Source organism: Salvelinus namaycush, chromosome 31, assembly GCF_016432855.1.
Source record: "Salvelinus namaycush isolate Seneca chromosome 31, SaNama_1.0, whole genome shotgun sequence".
Taxonomy (NCBI): domain Eukaryota; kingdom Metazoa; phylum Chordata; class Actinopteri; order Salmoniformes; family Salmonidae; genus Salvelinus; species Salvelinus namaycush.
The window spans coordinates 43,424,439-43,445,038 of NC_052337.1; the positions used below are offsets into that span (position 1 = coordinate 43,424,439).

Sequence of the window (20,600 nt, forward strand, 5' to 3'; positions counted from 1 at the left end):
TGCCAGTTGAGGACTTGTGATGCGTCTGTTTCTCAAACTAGACACTAATGTACTTGTCCTCTTGCTCAGTTGTGCACTGGGGCCTCCCACTCTTTCTATTTTGGTCAGAGCCAGTTTGCGCTGTTCTGTGAAGGGAGTAGTACACAGCGTTGTACGAGATCTTCAATTTCTTGGCAATTTCTCGCATGGAATAGCCTTCATTTCTCAGAACAAAAATAGACTGACGAGTTTGAGGAAAGTTCTTTGTTTCTGGCCATTTTGAGCCTGTAATCAAACTCATAAATGCTGATGCTCCAGATACTCAACTAGTCTAAAGAAGGCCAGTTGTATTGCTTCTTTAATCAGAACAACAGTTTTCAGCTGTGCTAACATAATTGCAAAAGGGTTTTCTACGGTGTTTCCTCCGACACATTGGTGCGGCTGGCTTCTGGGTTGGATGCGCGCTGTGTTAACACAGTGCGGTGGTGTTTCGGAGGACACATGGCTCTCGACCTTCGCCTCTCCCGAGTCCGTGCGGGAGTTGTAGCGATGAGACGAGACAGCAACTACTAACAATTGGATACCACGAAATTGGGGAGAAAAAGGGGGTAAAAAAATGAAACATTAATAATTATAAACTTGGATTAGCTACCACAACGTGCCATTGGAACATAGGAGTGATGGTTGCTGATAATGGGCTTCTGTACACCTATGTTGATATTCCATTTAAAAAATCTGCTGTTTCCAACTACAATAGTCATTTACAACATTAACAATGTCTACACTGTATTTCTGATCAAGTTGATGTTATTTTAATTGACCAAAAATTTCTAAGTGACCCCAAACTTTTGAACGGTAGTGTATATTGGGAGTAGTGTCTTTCCTCAACCCCCGTGTGTTATATGTGCAAAAGTACTATCTCAGAACTCGATGTAACCTTCACTCTTGCGCAGACATTTAGAAACACAACGTGCCAATTTAAAAAATAAGCCACGGGAGTTTTTTGAACGAGAATAAAGACTTTTGAGAAGTAAGACATGTATAAAAGCAACAGATACCATTAATAAGAAGGGGCTAGACGCATCTCATATGGTGAGCTACCGAGTGGCTAGGACAGGCAAACACCATACCTTTTTGAACGACTTAAATCTTCCTGCTGCCATGGATATGTCTGGGACAATGCTGGGGGAAAAGGACAAAAAAAACTATACAGACAATGCCTTCATCAAACAACACTGTTTCACAACGCATCAGTGACATGGCAGGAGATCTGAAACAATTACTGCTTCGCATACAAGCCAGTGAATTCTATGCGTTACAGCTGGATGAGTCAACAGATGTGGTGGGCCTGGCACAGCTCCTGGTATATGTCTGTTACATTTATGGGGGGGGGGGTCAATTGAGGAAGACATCCTCTTCTGGAAACCAGGACAACAGGAGAGGATATTTTTAAGTACTGGACAGCTTTGTGACAGCAAATGGACTTTGTTGGTGTCTGTACTGATGGCGCAAAAGCCATGACAGGGAGACAGTGGAGTGGCTCTTTCTGCCAAGGGAACGCCTGACAGCTTAAAATATCTTTTGGACACTACAGTGAAAATGGATAACTTGGTTAAAGCAAGGCCCCTTAACTCTTTTGTATTTTCTGCATTATGCAGTGATATGCTTTTACAACATACAGAAGTGCGCTGGTTATCAAGGGGCAAAGTATTGACATGTTTTTGTTTTAATTGAGAGACTAAGTTTTCTATACTGACCATTTTTACTTGTCTGACCGCTTGCATGATGAGTTAATCACACGGCTGACCTATCTGGGTGATATTTTTTTCTAGGATTTACTGGGACTCTCCGCAACTATATTCAATGTGCGGCACAAAATTGAGGCTATGATTAAGAAGTTGGAGCTCTTCTGTCTGTATTAACAAGGACAACACACAGGTCTTTCCATCGTTGTAGGATTTTGTTTTGTGTGCAAATTAACTCAAGCTTACGGACAATATCGAATGTGATATAGCGAAGCAGCTGGGTGAGCAATTACGCAGGTTCTACCTCAACGGATGACACAAACAACTGGATTCGTTATCCCTTTCATGCCCTGCCTCCAGTCCACTTACTGATATCTGAACAAGAGAGCCTCATCGAAATTTCAACTAGCGGTTCTGTGAAAATATAATTCAATCAGAAGCAGTGGCTTCAGAGTATCCTGCCTTGGCAAATCGCTTTGTTAAGACACTGATTCCCTTTGCAACAACGTACCTATGTGAGAGTGGATTCTCGGCCCTCACTAGCAAGAAATTAAATACAGGCACAGACTGTGTGAAATGAAATAAGACTGAGACTCTCTCCAATACAACCCAACTTTGCAGAGTTATGTGCATCCTTTCAAGCACACCCTTCTCATTAACCTGTGGTGAGTTATTCACAATTTGCAATGAACCAAAAAGGTTTAATATGTAAGATGGTTAAATAAAGAGCAAAATTATTGATTATTATATTATTATTTGTGCCCTGTTCCTATAAGAGCTCTTTGTAACTTCCCAAGAGCTGTGTTGTGACAAACTCACACTCATTCTTATGTTTAATAAATTTATAGTGTATAGTGTGTGTGTGGCAGGCTTACAATGATGGCAAAAAACAACATTTGAGAGTGCGCTGACCCTGGTGCTAGAGGGGGTACGCAGCTGGAGGTTGAATGTTTGAAGGGGTACGGGACTATAAAAAGATTAGGAACCACTGGTGTAGAGAACTGAGTCAAAGATGGTTTATTATGAAGATTCCTAGAAATTGCTCCTCCAATAGAAATCCCCGATCACGCTTGTAGGCGATGTCAAGGCCACGTTAGATAGCCAACCTCATGAGCAGAAACATGCTCAGTCATGCCCAACTGAGCATGTAAACTCGGCATAAAAAGAAACGTCCTCTCACTGTCAACTGTGTTTATTTTCAGCAAACCTAACATGTGGAAATATTTGTATGAACAAGATTCAACAACTCAGGCATAAACTGAACAAGTTCCACAGACATGTGACTAACAGAAATGGAATAATGTGTCCCTGAACAAAGGGGGGTCAAAATCAAAAGTAATAGTCAGTATCTGGTGTGGCCACCAGCTGCATTAAGTACTGCAGTGCATCTCCTCCTTGTGGACTGCACCAGATTTGCCTGTTCTTGCTGTGAGACGTTACCCTACTCTTCCACCAAGTTCCCAGACATTTCTGGAGGGAATGGCCCTAGCCCTCACCCTCCAATCCAACAAGTCCTAGATGTGCTCAATGGGATTGAGATCCGGGCTCTTTGCTGGCCATGCCAGGATACTGATATTCCTGTCTTGCAGGAAATCATGCACAGAACGAACAGAATGGCTGGTGGCATTGTCATGTCAGGATGAGCCTGCAGGAAGGGTACCACATGAGGGAAGAGGATGTCTTCCCTGTAACGGTGTGCTGTGACACACTGCCCCAGACCATGACGGACCCTCCACCTCCAAATTGATCCCGCTCCAGAGTACAGGCCTCGGTGTAACGCTCATTCCTTCGACGATAAACGCGAATCCGACCATCACCCCTGGTGGGACAACCGCGACTCGTCAGTGAAGAGCACTTTTTGCGAGTCCTGTCTGGTCCAGCGACGGTGGGTCTGTGCCCATATGCAACGTTGTTGCCGGTGATGTCTGGTGAGGACATGTCTTACAAGCCCTCAGTCCAGCCTCTCTCAGCCTATTGCGGACAGTCTGAGCACTGATGGAGGGATTGTGCGTTCCTGGTGTCTCGGGCAGTTGTTGTTGCCATCCTGTACCTGTCCCGCAGGTGTGATGTTCGGATGTACCGATCCTGTGCTGGTGTTATACGTGGTCAGCCACTGCGAGGACAATCAGCTGTCCGTCCTGTCTCCCTGTAGCGCTGTCTTAGGCGTCTCACAGTATGGACATTGCAATTTATTGCCCTGGCCACATCTGCAGTCCTCATGCCTCATTGCAGCATGCCTAAGGCACATTCACACAGATGAGCAGGGACCCTGGGCATCTTTCTTTTGGTGTTTTTTCAGAGTCAGTAGAAAGACCTCTTTAGTGTCCTAAGTTTTCATAACTGTGACCTTAATTGCCTACCGTCTGTAAGCTGTTCGTCTCTTAACGACCGTTCCACAGGTGCTTGTTCATTAATTGTTTATGGTTCATTGAACTAGCATGGGAAACGGTGTTTAAACCCTTTACAATGAAGATCTGTGAAGTTATTTGGATTTTTACAAATTATCTTTGAAAGACAGGGTCTTGAAAAAGGGACGTTTATCTTTTTGCTGAGTTTTATATGCTGTCAAATCAAAGGCACTCCTATATAAAGTTGTTTTTTGATTAAATTGTTTAACTGTCAGTAAAAAAATATATGGCAAACCGAGTGGCGCAGCGTCTAAGGCACTGCATCTCAGTGCTTGAGGCGTCAATACAGACACCCTGTTTCGAATCCAGGATGTGTCAGAACGGCCCATGATTAGGAGTCCAATAGGGCAGCGCACAATTGGCCCAACGTCGTCCGGGTTTGGCCGGTGTAGAACTGTCATTGTAAACAAGATTTTTTTCTTAATTGACTAGCTAAAAAAGAAAATCTAATGATAGATGGGAGGGGTTGAGTGAAGCTGAAGGGTGGGATTAAAAACAACAAAATGACTATACTTTGTGTCTGTAAAATATATATATATATAGTATGTATGAGTTGGAAGTAGAAGCCTAAGTGTTATAGTTTATTAGTATACTCCAATTAGGGGAGGGGTGGTAGGGGTAGGGGAAAAATGTGTGCATAGAGTACCAGTCAAAAGTTTGGACACGCCTACTCATTCAAGTGTTTTTCTTTATTTTTACTATTTTCTACATTGTAGAATAATAGTGAAGACATCAAAACAATGAAATAACATAACAAAAGAAGTGTTAAACAAATCAAAATATATTTGGTATTTTAGATTCTTCAAAGTAGCCTCCCTTTGCCTTGATGGCAGCTTTGCACACTCTTGGCATTCTCTCAACCAGCTTCATGAGGTAGTCACCTGGAATGCATTTCAAGTAACAGGTGTGCCTTGGTAAAAGTTAATTTGGGGAAATTCTTTCCTTCTTAATACGTTTGAGCCAATCAGTTGTGTTGTGACAAGGTAGGGGTGGTATACAGAAGATTTGTTAAGACCAAGTCCATATTATGAACTGCTCAAATAAGCAAAGAGAAGTGACAGTCTATAATTACTTTAAAACATAGTCAGTCAATGCTGAAAAGGTAGAACTTTTAACGTTTCTTCAAGTGCAGTCGCAAAAACCATCAAGCGCTATGATGATACTGGCTCTCATGAGGACCGCCACAGGAGAGGAAGACCCAGAGTTACTTTTGCTTCAGAGGATAAGTTCATTAGAGTTACCAGCCTCAGAATTTGCAGCTCAAATAAATGCTTCACAGAGTTCAAGTAACAGACACATTTCAAAATCAACTGTTCAGAGGAGACTGCGTGAATCAGGCCTTCATGGTCTAATTGCTGCAAAGAAACCACTACTAAAGGACACCAATGAGAAGAAGAGACTTGCATGGGCCAAGAAACATGAGCAATGGACATGGAAATGTGAGATTTTTGGTTCCAACCACCATGTCTTTGTGAGACGCTGAGTAGGTGAACGGATTATCTCTGCATGTGTGGTTCCCACCGTGAAGCATGGAGAAGGAGGTTTGATGATGACACTGTCTGTGATTTATATAGAATTCAAGGCACACTTAACCAGCATGGCTACCACATCATTCTACAGCGATACGCCATCCCATCTGGTTTGCGCTCAGTGGGACTATCATTTGTTTTTCAACCGGACAATGACCCAACACACCTCCAGGTTGTGTAAGGGCTATTTGACCAAGAAGGAGAGTGATGGAGTGCTGCATCAGATGACCTGACCTCCACAGTCACCCAACCTCAACCCAATTGAGGTGGTTTGGAATGAAGGAAAAGCAGCCAACAAGTGCTCAGCATATGTGGGAACACCTAAAACACTGATGGAAAATTATTCCTCGTGAAGCTGGTTGAGAGAATGCCAAGTGTGCAAAGATCTTCAAGGCAAAGGGTGGCTACTTTGAAAAAACAAATCAAAATATAATTTTAGATAACACTTTTGGGTTTACTACATATGTTATTTCATCGTTTTGATGTCTTCACTATTATTCTACAATGTAAAATAAAGTATAGCCCTTGACTGAGTAGGTGTCAACTTTTGACTATTTGACATGTTTATCATAATTGAGTAATAATTAAAGTTGGTATATATATATAAGTATATATATAAGTATATATTAATAATAATTAAAAAAATATATATATATTTTTTAAAATTCTGGCCTCCTTTAAGACTCCATATTGTTTCATCTGTAGGTGCTACAAAAATTGGTGTCATATGAAGCTTTACTGCTTGCTCTATAATATGAGTAGTATTTTGATTTCAATAATATAAACATGAATATTGAAAATATATATATATTTTTTACATTTGGGCAAAAAAAAAATCTATTGCTGAACATAATATAAACTCTACTGACAGAATGGGATCTCTGCTAGTTTTGTTTTATACAAATAAATTGGCATAGACAATTTAACCAATCACAGCCCTCCTTTTACTTGTATCATTGAACATACTGCAAATCACCAGCAAAGTGGGACAATTTTTGAATACATTTTCACATTCACTCTGTTGGTAATGCTTGTTTTCATGTTATTTGATCAATATTTAAAAAAAAATTGATGTGGATGTTTTGCATCTTTGCCTGTAACTTTGCATATTTTTGATGTAAATGTCTTGAGGACTGGGTTTTGCACAGAGAAAGGGACAGGACAACAACTCTTATAACTATTGAATCCTGCAAGAAATTGTTTTTAATTATACAAATACCTTTTTTGGCAAAGCGGAGATGTTGGAAATGTTTTTGCCCATGCTACATACAGGTATCTATATTGGTCCGCTAATACTAGTAAAGGCCCAGTGCACTACTTTTTGATTATTTAACCCTCACAATGGTGGTCAATTGTCATACTTGAGTAAAAGTAAAGATGCCTTAATAGGAAATGACTCAAGTTAAAGTTACCCAGTAAAATACTATTTGAGTAAAAGTCAAACACTCAGACATAATTTACAAACAAAGCATTTGTGTTTAGTGAGTCCTCCAAATCAGAGGAAGTAGGGATGAGCAGGGATGTTCTCTTGATAAGTGTGTGTGAATTGGACCATTTTCATGTCAAAATGTAACAAGTACTTTTGGGTGTCAGAGAAAATGTAAGGAGTAAAAAGTACATTTATTTTCTTTACGAATGTAGTGAAGTAAAAGTTGCCATAAATGGTAATATAAAGTAAAGATACCCCTCAAAAAGTAGTACTTTAAAGTAATTTTTACTTAAGTACTTTACACCTCAGCACCCCTACTTCCCGCGGCTATGGGCCTGGATAAGGCCAATATGTCATAAATATGCCAATTTGCTATAAAATATTCATCATTATGCTTTTAGATACAAAGGTCAAATATATGTCAACAATCCTTCCTCCAAAGGACTTAATGTAAATCATATTGATCTGTTCTACACACACACCAGTCTTATCACGTGAAGCTAAAGACGGGCCTTAGTCAGCAAAGAGAAGAGAAGCTCAACTGTTGTATGCGTGTCCTCCAGTAACTTTCAATACTGTTATCCATATCGTTTAAACAGGACAGGAGGAACTCGTTGGGACAAAATAGTCCCACAAAGGTCAATGCGTTTGCAAAAATGTGCTGCAAAAATGTTTTGTTCACTCTGAGTTCATATGGAGGGAAAATGTATCGGAAAACATGGGCCAGCATTTCAACTGGTATTAATTCACACAGCTTGATATATATATTTATACTGTCTATACCATGCGTTATATATTTCTATTTTCTGCTTGTTGGTTCAGTCTCCGTCTTGTTTATTTTATTTTGATCATAGTTGTAATTTATTTTATGGCTAAACTTTTTTGTAAAGTGCATTGGAATGGCAGACCTGGCTACAGCAAATTGGCCAACGAGTGGACTTTTGGGCAGTTTTGTAGCTATTCTGCTCTGTTAATCATGACTATGACATGTTACTCATGACTATGACATGTCGCCCTGTTCTTTTTTGTTTTGTTAAGCGTTAGATGTGAAACCCAAGTACGCCTAGTAGGCGAAGTCTACTGTTTTTTTTATTTTTATAGTCCTGTTTGTTATTCTAAGATGATCATTGTGCCTGTGATCTGTTAGGAGTATACCGTTTTGAAGATCTAAAGAATGTCTCTCCCTGCTACCCTTCTAGAACATGCCCAATGTGAGGGACCATGATGCATCCGTCTACCTCCGTCTCCAAGGTGACGCCCTCTCCGTGGGGGGTTACGAGCAGAACCCTGTCTTCTGGGACAAGGTATTGTGTGCGTGTGTGTTTTCACTGTGTTGACATGCTGTGAACGGGGTGTCATTGGTGTTTGTGACACAGGAGGTTGGTGACACGTTCATTGGGGAGAACGGGTTTGTAAGGGTGACTGGAGCTGAATGTGTGGAATGGTATCAAACCCATGCTTTCCAGGTGTTTGGTGCCATTCCATTTGCTCCGTTACAGCCATTTATTATGTGCCGTCCTCCCCTCAGCAGCCTCCTGTAGTTTGTGTGTATTGGTTTGTATGGTACTTGGTGTTGTATACTATACGGGTGCTTGTGTGAGTGATTGTGTATATTGTATTTAACCTCCATCTGTGAGAATCTTTATGTTTGTGTGGGTGTCCATGTGTCTTTGCTTGTATTGTGTGCGTGCGCACGTGCGTTGTGAGGTGTCAGTGAAGCTCGCAGAGAGGCATGCTTGCTTGTCTATGTCTCACTCTCACAGGCCAGTTAATTGCCATGCTCTGTTCCTCTGGCGTGTTCAGTGGATTGTCGTATCCGCTCCCTACTCACACAGCCCGAGGAGAAGATCCAGCAGGATGTACACAGATAAGCAGACACACACACTCATTACTTCACCAGCCGCTGAGTGTCTGTGGCTGCCTTTAACCGCACTCTTATTCTCTCTCGCTCGCTCACTTTTAGCTAGGGGTTATGCAGCCTTATGAGGTTACAACAGGACACAGATTGAGATCTGAGTGTTTGTGTTGGTCTAGCGGGAGTGTGTCGTGTTCCGTCGGTGCACACTGGCTCTGACTGGCTCGATGTCAGTATGCCCTCCTCACTCCTCTCTGTGGCGCGTGCTCAGTTGGTGTGGTCCTGTTCAGTCTGCAGGTGCCGTACTAAATGTGCTCTAGTCACACACACACACCAGCCAGAATCACCTGTGACCCCCCCCCCCAACTCTGAAGCCAGAGACCACATCACACAAGCCCGTTTACCGTTCACATCCAGCCAAACAATTGAACAGCGCCAAATGACCGAACACCTCAGCCGGCTAAAGGAGCGTTTTTGTCCTGTCAGCACAAGCTTCCAAGAGTTGGAAACGAAGTGAGAAAATGAAAATGCATTTAGTACAGAGAGAGAAGCTGTGGATCGATACGTTAGAGAAGTTCAGGAGAAAGTTGAAAGTTTAATCTGGTGTTGTGAGCTCCCTAGGGGCCAGGCCTCGACTGGTAATGAGGGGCTGCTGTGACGGAAAATCGCTGTGTGCGTACGTGCATTCTTGCGGGAAAAGGTCACAGTTACTTGGCTGGCCCTGCAGCCTCCAACTTTTTTTTCTTTTCTTTAAATCTTGATCCCCGTCTTTCTTCTCTTTACAGCATCAGTTTTATCCACTGTGGCATATTCACACTGTTTCATGTGTTCAGCATTTCTCTGCTGAGTGGTCTGCATCATCTCTCTCTCTCTCTCTCGCTCTCTGTCTGTGTGACATTTGAAAGATGGGTTGAACGGTGTGTGTGTGCGTCTATAACTGTTCACCTGTGTGCACTAAATGTTTGCGAAAGCAGCGTCTTTTGAAGATGGCACAAGTGCAGCGCACCATTGTTGTGTCCTTGCTTGGGTTTGTCCTTGCTTGGGTGTGTCCTTGCTTGGGCTGTTGTGTCCTTTTGTTCCCGGTGGTGCTGAACGATTTAGTGCTTTTTGAAGTCTGTTCGGTTTCTGAACAATAGTTACGGTTTTCAATTTGTGTTAATATTTTTTTTATAAATGCATTGTTTGTTGAATGCTTTAACAACACAGAATAAAACAATAAATACAAGCCAGATGATGATGGTGACTGACCATGACGGTTAATCACTAATTAACCTTCATGCTTCTAAGAGAAACGATGCATTGAGCTCACAGAAGAAAATAAATAACTAAATGGAATTCAAAAAATGTGAAACGATGTCAGTCAATTAGTTCTTTAAAAAAACTAAAAATAACCTAAATGTTGGCTAATCTCTCAGCACTAGTTGCAGGTGTTAGGTTCTTATTTTTCAGAGTAAATAACCCACGGACACTAGAGAAGCTTTAACCAAATGTAATTCTTCCCAGCGGTTCTGTACAGCTGTAATTCAGACAACCCAACATTTCTCCCATCACAGATATATATATATACACTGCTCAAAAAAATAAAGGGAACACTAAAATAACACATCCTAGATCTGAATGAATGAAATATTCTTATTAAATACTTTTTTCTTTACATAGTTGAATGTGCTGACAACAAAATCACACACATTATCAATGGAAATCAAATTTATCAACCCCATGGAGGTCTGGATTTGGAGTCACACTCAAAATTAAAGTGGAAAACCACACTACAGGCTGATCCAACTTTGATGTAATGTCCTTAAAACAAGTCAAAATGAGGCTCAGTAGTGTGTGTGGCCTCCACGTGCCTGTATGACCTCCCTACAACGCCTGGGCATGCTCCTGATGAGGTGGCGGATGGTCTCCTGAGGGATCTCCTCCCAGACCTGGACTAAAGCATCCGCCAACTCCTGGACAGTCTGTGGTGCAACGTGGCGTTGGTGGATGGAGCGAGACATGATGTCCCAGATGTGCTCAATTGGATTCAGGTCTGGGGAACGGGCGGGCCAGTCCATAGCATCAATGCCTTCCTCTTGCAGGAACTGCTGACACACTCCAGCCACATGAGGTCTAGCATTGTCTTGCATTAGGAGGAACCCAGGGCCAACCGCACCAGCATATGGTCTCACAAGGGGTCTGAGGATCTCATCTCGGTACCTAATGGCTGTCAGGCTACCTCTGGCGAGCACATGGAGGGCTGTGCGGCCCCCCAAAGAAATGCCACCCCACACCATGACTGACCCACCGCCAAACCGGTCATGCTGGAGGATGTTGCAGGCAGCAGAACGTTCTCCACGGCGTCTCCAGACTCTGTCACGTCTGTCACATGTGCTCAGTGTGAACCTGCTTTCATCTGTGAAGAGCACAGGGCGCCAGTGGCGAATTTGTCAATCTTGGTGTTCTCTGGCAAATGCCAAACGTCCTGCACGGTGTTGGGCTGTAAGCACAACCCCCACCTGTGGACGTCGGTGGAGCAGACACATGCACATTTGTGGCCTGCTGGAGGTCATTTTGCAGGGCTCTGGCAGTGCTCCTCCTGCTCCTCCTTGCACAAAGGCGGAGGTAGTGGTCCTGCTGCTGGGTTGTTGCCCTGCTACGGCCTCCTCCACGTCTCCTGATGTACTGGCCTGTCTCCTGGTAGTGCCTCCATGCTCTGGACACTACTCTGACAGACACAGCAAACCTTTTTGCCACAGCTCGCATTGATGTGCCATCCTGGATGAGCTGCACTACCTGAGCCACTTGTGTAGGTTGTAGACTCCGTCTCATGCTACCACTAGAGTGAGAGCACCGCCAGCATTCAAAAGTGACCAAAACATCAGCCAGGAAGCATAGGAACTGAGAAGTGGTCTGTGGTAACCACCTGCAGAACCACTCCTTTATTGGGGGTGTCTTGCTAATTGCCTATAATTTCCACCTGTTGTCTATTCCATTTGCACAACAGCATGTGAAATGTATTGTCAATCAGTGTTGCTTCCTAAGTGGACAGTTTGATTTCACAGAAGTGTGATTGACTTGGAGTTACATTGTGTTGTTTAAGTGTTCCCTTTATTTTTTTGAGCAGTGTATATATATCCCACTTAAGACATCTTCCTTCTCTCCAATCCTTACATCTTATGCTTCCACAGGAAGAGGGTAGTAAACCTTTATTGCTCCCTTCAGGGGATCTGACCTCACCTCCTGACCTCAACCCCTCCTCCTTCTAGTCCACAGATGTCCATCTGCCTCCCCTATAGCAATCCTTTGAGCTCCTTCCGTCCACCCAGCACATTCCACAGCCACTCTGTCTTTCTACAGATCTCACCCCTTAACATGCTACGCGTCTTTATCATGACTTTAATATCTCAATGCTCAAAATGTCGAATCCAACACAGTAAAAACTGTTTTGGTTGCTGTCCTTGTGTTGCAGGTGTCTGATAAGTTTGCTTTCAGCCTGTTTGACCTGGACTGGGATGTGTTCATGCAGCATATAGAGGGAGCGATCAACAGAGTCCCTGCTCTGGAGCAGACTGGCATCAAATCCACTGTCTGTGGACCAGGTATGGATATACACACACCCACTATGGTTCCCACTCCCATAATAACTCCCTCAAGTCAGTCATTTCCAGTGCCTTTCAGAAAGTGTTCACAACCCTTGACTTTTACCACGTTTTGTCGTGTTACAGCCTGCGTTTTTAAATGGGTTAAATTGAGATTTTGCCACTGCCTACTCACAAAACCCCACAATGTCAAAGTGGAATTATGTTTTAAGGAATTTTTACACATTAATTAAACATGAAATGCTGAAATGTCTTGAGTCAATAAGTATTCAACCCCTTTGTTATGGCAAGCCTAAATACGTTCAGGAGTCAAGATCTGCTTAACAAGTCACATCAGTTTCGTTGACTCAATCTGTGTGCAATAATGGTGTTTTAATAAGATGATTTTGGAATGACGACCTCGTCTCTGTGCCCCAGACATATTGCACAATTATCTGTAAGGTCCCTTAGTCGAGCAGTGAATTTAAAACACAGAGTCAACCACAAAGGCAAGGGACTTTTCCAATGCCTCACAAAGAAGGGCATCTATTTGTAGATGATGATGATGATGATGGTGATAATAAAGCAGACATTGAATATCCCTTTGAGCATGGTGTCGTGTCTTTGGCATCATTAAAGTGAAGACTGTTATTTTATCAAATCAATTCTCTGTAATTGTTATTATGTGATTAAACTAATCATGTAAATGTAATTAGCTAGGAAGTCGGGGCACCAAGGGAAATCTTCAGATTACAAAGTTATAATTTTCCTAATATCACTCTTCAGATATTTTAATGTCTGATCAATTAGTCTTCTAATGAATGAATTATTCTTTACCTCACGTTAGTTTCATTCCATTCATCTGCACGAACCCAGTCTTTACTATGAATCATCCATACATCAATTGTCTTAATCATTTATTTACTAACTAAATAATCACAGAAATGCATAAACAAACAACACCGTAGATATGGTTACAAGGAAATGATAGGGGAGGTTCCCTAGTGGGCAAAGCCGATATGACGGCTTGGTGGACAAAGGGCAGTGGGTGTGGACTGAGAATGGCGGGAAAGACAAAATGAGTCACTACACAGTTGATAATTATATTAATTGAAATGCTACTCCTTTGCACATAGATGTTTCGGCGATTGTCTGTCTTCGCATCCCAGGTTGACATAATTTATAGCTGCAGACTAATAGTTAGTATCTAAGATTTGCTCTTATTCTGTCGGGATCGATAGTCTCAGTTGAACCATTTCCCGCCGTGTAGCCAATGCTCTACGTGGTATGGCTAGGAATTCAACAACAATTACAACCTTAGTTTATACTGAGGTTTTTGTGGTCTGAACTCATCCTGCGCCCCCTCGGTGTCCATCGAGGTACGCGTGGTCTGAAGAGGATTTCTTCAGGAGGGTTTTTTTATTCGTAACAGTAGAAAAGGGCTGTTCCATGATGCCAGATCATGTCTGTGCTCATGGGGGCGGGCCAATGACTTGGTTAAACTTTAAAGGGAATACAATTCTCTTTCATTAAAGGTTTAACATCACCTTACATCATTTCACAAATAGTTTCATCTTTACTCATTCATTTTATACAAGAATTAGATGCAAACCCCATAATTGAGAAATGTACATATTCAGAGATAGTCATGTCCTCCCTGAGGTCAGCAAATGAAACTCTTGTCATACCCGTCCCACGGACCATTCCCACCTTCTCACAAGTGGACATTTTGTATCAAATCCTCTTTTGTGGATTTAGGAGTTCGCCATGTGAAATAATTTGTTCTCTCTGTATCTCTTTCTGCATGGCCAGGGGGAGAGTCTCCTCCCAGGAATTTATGACCTGAGATAACAGAACCTGGGTGTAGGAGGGAGAGAGGGGGAAGCCACTAGCTATACCCAAAGAGGGCCTTGTCATGACAATGGTGAAGTTATTAATTACACTTTGGTTGGTGTATCAATGCATCCAGTCACTACAAAGATACAGATGTCCTTCCTAACTCAGTTGCCGGAGAGGAAGGAAACCGCTCAGGGATTTCACTGTAAAACAGACACTGGGAGACAAATTCACCTGTCAGCAGGATAATAACCTAAAACACAAGGCCAAATACAGTTAATTCTAAAAGTGTTCAGACCCCTTTTCCACATTTTGTTACGTTACAGCCTTTTTCTAAAGTGGATTTAAATATATTATTTTCCTCATCAATCTACACACAATACCCCATAATGACAGTGAAAACAGGTTTTTAGAAATGTTTACATATAAAAAAAAAAACAAGTACCTTATTTACATAATTATTCAGACCCTTCGCTATGAGACTCGAAATAGAGCTCCTGGTGCATGCTGTTTACTTTGATCATCCTTGATGTTTCTACAACTTGATTGGAGTCCACCTGTGGTAAATTCAATTGATTGTACATGATTTGGAAAGGCACACACCTGTCTAAGATCCCAGTTGACAGTGCGTCAGAGCAAAAACCAAACCATGAGGTTGAAGGAATTGTCCGTAGAGCTCCGAGACAGGATTGTGTCGAGGCACAGATCTGGGGAAGGGTACCAAAACGTGTCTGCAGCATTGAAGGTCCCCAAGAACACAGTGGCCTCCAGTCTTAAATGGAAGAAGTTTGGAACCACCAAGACTCTTCCTAGAGCTGGCCGCCTGGCCAAACTGGGCAATCGGGGGAGAAGGGCCTTGGTCAGGGAGGTTCCCAATAACCCGATGGTCACTCTGGAGCTCTGTCAGAGTTCCTCTGTGGAGATGGGAGAAACTTCCAGAAGGACAAGAAACTCTGCAGCACTCCACCAATCAGGCCTTTATGGTAGAGTGGCCAGACGGAAGCCACTTATCAGCGGCAGGTACTGGGAGACTAGTCAGGATCGACAGAAAGGTGAACGGAGCAAAGTACAGAGATCTTTGATGAAAACCCGCTCCAGAGCGCTCAGGTCATCATACTGGGGCAAAGTTCACCTTCCAACAGGACAACGACCCTAAGCACACAGCCAAGACAATGCAGGAGTGGCTTTGGGACAAGTCCTTGAGTGGCCCCACCAGAGCCCAGACTGGAACCCAATCAACCATCTCTGAAGAGACTTAAATAGCTGTGCAGCGACGCTCCCCATCCAACCTGACAGCTTGAGGATCTACAGAGAAGAACGGGAGAAGCTCCACAAATACAGGTGTGCCAAGCTTGTAGCGTCATTCCCAAAAGGATTTGAGGCTGTAATCGCTGCCAAAGGTGCTTCAACAAAGTACTGAGTAAAGGTCTGAATACTTACGTAAATGTCATATTTCCCTAGTTTAATTTTTTTTTTTTTTATACATTTGCAAAATATTATTATGTTGTTGTCTAGGTTGATGAAGGGGGGGGGGGAACAATTGAATCAATTTTAGAAGAACGCTGTAACATAACAAAATGTGGGAAAAGTCGAGGTTTAAACACTTTCCGAATGCGCTGTATACACTGGAGTTACTTACCAAGACGACATTAACTAGCTAGGCCACTTGGGAACATTCAAAGTTTTGACTAAAATCGGCTTGAAAATCTATGGCAAGACTTGAAAATAGACAATGACAACCAAGTTGACAGAGCTTGATAGATTAAAAAAATAATAATGTGCAAATGTTTTACAATCCAGGTGTGCAAAGCTCTTCGACTTACCCAGAAAGACTCACAGCTGTAATCACTGCAGAGGTGATTATAATATGTATTTCCTCAGGGGTGTGAATAATTATGTAAACAAGATTTCTGGATTTCATTTTCAATCGATTTGAACAAAAAGTACAATTTGAATACATTTAATTCAGGCTGTAACGCAACAAAATGTGCATTTCTGAAGGCACTGTATTACAATGCAGACACTCCTAAAAGACACAATTTGTTGCTGTACAACATTCTTTCTCACACAATTACAAACACTGACAGACATCAATACTCATTTAATATAGAAGTCATCCACAGATATACAGATATTTTCCACATCTCTCTCTCATTTACCCCCCCTCCCCCCTACAGTTTATATGATTTGTCTGCGTCATTCATTCTGTGCTGTGGCAGCCAACTCCAATAGTCCCCATCTGTCATTTTTATTCCTCATCTCTGTGGCTTCTCATTTGTATCAGTGTTGAACTTGTACCATAGTCTGGTGACTTGGGGCAAACTGTATCTGAACTGATCGAGGTTGGTTTCTCTGAGACTGGAGGATATCACTGGTCCAGGCCCGTTGCCTGTGAGAGGCTTGAGTCTATGGACTCTGTGACTCCAGGGAATACTGTCTGATATGAGAGCTGACAGGTGTGAAACGTTGTGACTTTCTCTCTTGGGAAGAGAGGTGACAGACTGGTAAGCGACTGACTCTCTGGGGGTCTCACACTAGTGGTAGACAGGGTCTCCGGGCATGCGCACTCACACTTAAGTTCCCGTGTTGTCTGGATGGTCTGTCTGCTTGTCTCTCGCGCGCTCTGTCTCTCTTTCGCTCCATCCGTCTGTATTTCTGTCAGTGGTTGGATTTAATTGATGGTGACCAGTGTTTAATTAGCTTCTGTTAGAATCATGTTCGTTAACTTTCATCTGTCTGGTCCTGACTCACTGGAAATGGAGATGAGAGGATGCTAGCAAATACCCATAGACTTCGTCGTTGCGCTAATGCTAGTTAGCATTGGTTTTGCGAAACGGCCTCAATTCCTTTTGTACTGGACACAGACATAAAAATGGTATCCACGAGTTCATCTGACTCTGGGGAAGTAGATAAAGGGCCTCATTGTCAAAATCCCGAAGTATCCCTTTTAAATGTTTTTAACGTTTAAACATTCACTCCCCTAGTGCACGTCTGTATTCATGTGCACTCCTTGTGGACCTCTGCTTCTTAGACTAGACAACTGCTGAGTTTGTGTGCGTGCGCCCATTAATACGCTCGTGTGTAGTACGCGTGCGTTTTTTATGTGCCTCCTAATGTATGTACAAATGTACGTTATGTTTTTAAGACGGCGTGGCTGCTAACTCCCCAGTGAGAGGGTTGTGTATCTCACCACCACAAAACATACGCCAGCCTGTTATTTCTGTGTGTGTTTTTGTTTCTTAGTGGCGAATGAGTGCCTTATAAGCACTTACTTGTCTCCCTAGAGGCCAGTGTAGATGTGAAGCGACGCCTACCTCCAGACTTGATTCTACAACAGCACGTGTTTATTTTTCATTAAGGGTCCAAGTGAAATCTGACCTTGTTGGAAGCCCAAAAAGGACGAGTAGAGCAATGAGTGGCAAAGTCACTGATTTGGTACGGTACCTTAGTTTGAGGAGCTGTGCATAAGCTGTGACGCTTTTCTGCCTTGTTCTGCGAGACTCCCTACTTATTGGAGAGGAGAGCTCCGGGTGTTCTCGTACCTCATTACTTATCCCTCGTGTGTAATAATGGCAAAGGTGTGTTCAGATCTCCCGTCTGCCGCCCCTCTCTCTTTCCTTACCCTCTTAATGTTCTCTCTCCCTCACTCTCACTTTTTGATTTGATCCCTCACTCACGTGGTAAGATGGAGGCCATAGTAGAGTAGCGTTTGGCTCAACTAGCAGAGTGGAGAAGACATGTTTGGGGGTGGTAATACTTCATTGTAATTAGATGGAAAAATGCCTTGTCTTCCGCATTGTGACTGGATTAGACTCCCGAGACGGTAGATATTCACGCAGTGGTGGCCAGAGCCAAAAACAAGTGTTAAACATATCAAAATATATTTGAAATTATAGAAAGTAGCCACCCGTTGCTTTGCACACTCTTGGCATTCTCTCAACCAACTTCAAGAGGTAGTCACCTGGAATGCTTTTAAATTAACAGGTGTGCCTTGTTAAAAGTTCATTTGTGAAATGTCTTTCCTCAATGCGTTTGAGCCAATCAGTTGTGTTGTGACAAGGTAGGCGTGGCATACAGAAGATGGCCCTATTTGGTAAAAGACCAAGTCCATATTTTGGCAAGAACAGATCAAATAAGCAAAAAGAAACGACAGTCCATTACTTTAAGACATGAAGGTCAGTCAATTGGAAAATGTCAAGAACTTTGAAAGATCCTTTAAAGTGCAGTCGCAAAAACCATCAAAGCGCTATGATGAAACTGTCTCTGAGGACCGCCATAGGAAAGGAAGACCCAGAGTTACCTCTGCTGCAGAGGGTAAGCTCATTAGAGTTACCAGCCTCAGAAATTGCAGCTCAAATAAATGCTTCACAGAGTTCAAGTAACAGACACATCTCAACATCAGCTGGTCAGAGGAGACTGCGTGAATCAGGCCTTCATGGTCGAATTGCTGCAAAGAAACCACTACTAAAGAACACCAATAATAAGAAGAGACTTGCTTGGGCCAAGAAACATGACCAATGGACATTAGACCGGTGGAAATCCAAATTGGAGATTTTTGGTTCCAACCGCCGTGTCATTGTGAGACACAGAGTAGGTAAACGGATGATATCTGCATGTGTGGTTCCCACCGTGAAACATGGATGAGGAGGTGTGATGGTGCTTTGCTGGTAACACTGTCAGTGATTTATTTAGAATTCAAGGCACACTTAACCAGCATGGCTACCACAGCATTCTGCAGTGATACGCCATCCCATCTGGTTTGCGCTCAGTGGGACGATAATTAGTTTTTCAACAGGACAATGACCCAACACACCTCCAGGCTGTGTAAGGGTTATTTTACCAAGAAGGAGAGTGATGGAGTGCTGCATCAGGTGACCTGGCCTCCAGCATCACCAGACCTCAACCCAGTTGAGATGGTTTGGGATGAGTTGGACCGCAAAGTGAAGGAAAAGCAGCCAACAAGTGCTCAGCATATGTGGGAACTCCTTCAAGACTGTTGGAAAAGCATTCCTTGTGAAACTGGTTGAGAGAATGCCAAGAGTTTGCAAAGCTGTCATCAAGGCAAAGGATGGCTACTTTGAAGAAACTAAAATATATTTAGATTATTTTACGCTTGACTGGTACTGTATATACATCTCTGTACTGTATATACATCTCTGTACTGTACATGGCACTGGTGGTGTTTCAGAATGGATGGAATGTTCCCTTAACACTACCTGTATCTTTTTACCCAGAATCATTCACAGCGGACCACAAGCCCCTAATGGGTGAGGCTCCAGAGGTCAGGGGATTCTTCCTGGGCTGCGGGTTCAACAGTGCAGGCGAGTGACTGTAATGTTATACATGCATACATACATACATACATACATACATACATACATACATACATGGTGCATGTGAGTATTGGAGGAACCAAAACAATATTCATCTATTTCCGTACAGTCCACGGAAATGTGTCTTTTTGCTTTTAACCCAAAACCCCAAAACACGCACAGACACAGGGGTTGGATGCACATGGTCAGAGGGAGGAGTGGATGTTGGTGGGTGAATGGTGGTTATATGGGATGTACATGTCATGGATGTATGTTACAGCTGGAATTCATGAATTCATTCATTCATGGAACCACCATATGCTTGCCAGCACACGCCAAAACAGACTTACATTTCACTCTAAACTAACCTATAGTGAACCCAAACTACGTGTACACACACACACACACACACACACACACTCCATCAATGGTTATCTTAAGGCCGCTGTGGTTACAGTGGTGTGTAGAGACATGGGACCGAGTGCCGGGATGAGTGAGGAGAGGCCTGCCTCGCTGCACCACACCGATAGGGGCTGTAACCCTCTCCACTCCCCACTGAGTCCAGAGAGACCACACACACACACGGGCACTCCTGTCACACTTCATTAGTCCACACCCTCACATATCAGTGCATCATGGGAGGTTAAACGAACCCTGTTTATGGCAGATCACCTACTTCCACCACCAGCTACGTTCTCAGTGCTGCTGCCTGCTCTGTTCTGTTTCTCTCTCTCTCTCTCTTTCTGAGGTAATGCAAAAAAATGTCATCCCACTCCTTGCCCTCCTCTCTCTCTCTCACACACACACACACCGTACCGCTCTGGCTGTGTCTGAATCATTTACACACTTAACACATGGGTATGTGTCCCAAATGGCACTGTATTCCCTTTATAGTGCACTACTTTTGACCAGGGCCCTTAGGGAAATGGGTGCCATTTGGAACGCAC

General features: G+C 43.0%; 1 protein-coding gene across 2 annotated transcripts in view; it reads left to right on the top strand.

The window, feature by feature from the left end:
• The window catches only part of sardh (sarcosine dehydrogenase), a 97,183-nt gene that overhangs the window by 21,963 nt on the left and 54,620 nt on the right, over nt 1-20,600 (top strand). For both annotated transcript variants that reach the window (XM_038971019.1, XM_038971020.1), the window contains exons 8-10: nt 8,290-8,394; nt 12,397-12,526; nt 19,576-19,662. In XM_038971019.1, the coding sequence (XP_038826947.1) occupies nt 8,290-8,394; nt 12,397-12,526; nt 19,576-19,662 (322 nt within the window). The remainder of the gene's footprint in view (nt 1-8,289; nt 8,395-12,396; nt 12,527-19,575; nt 19,663-20,600) is intronic.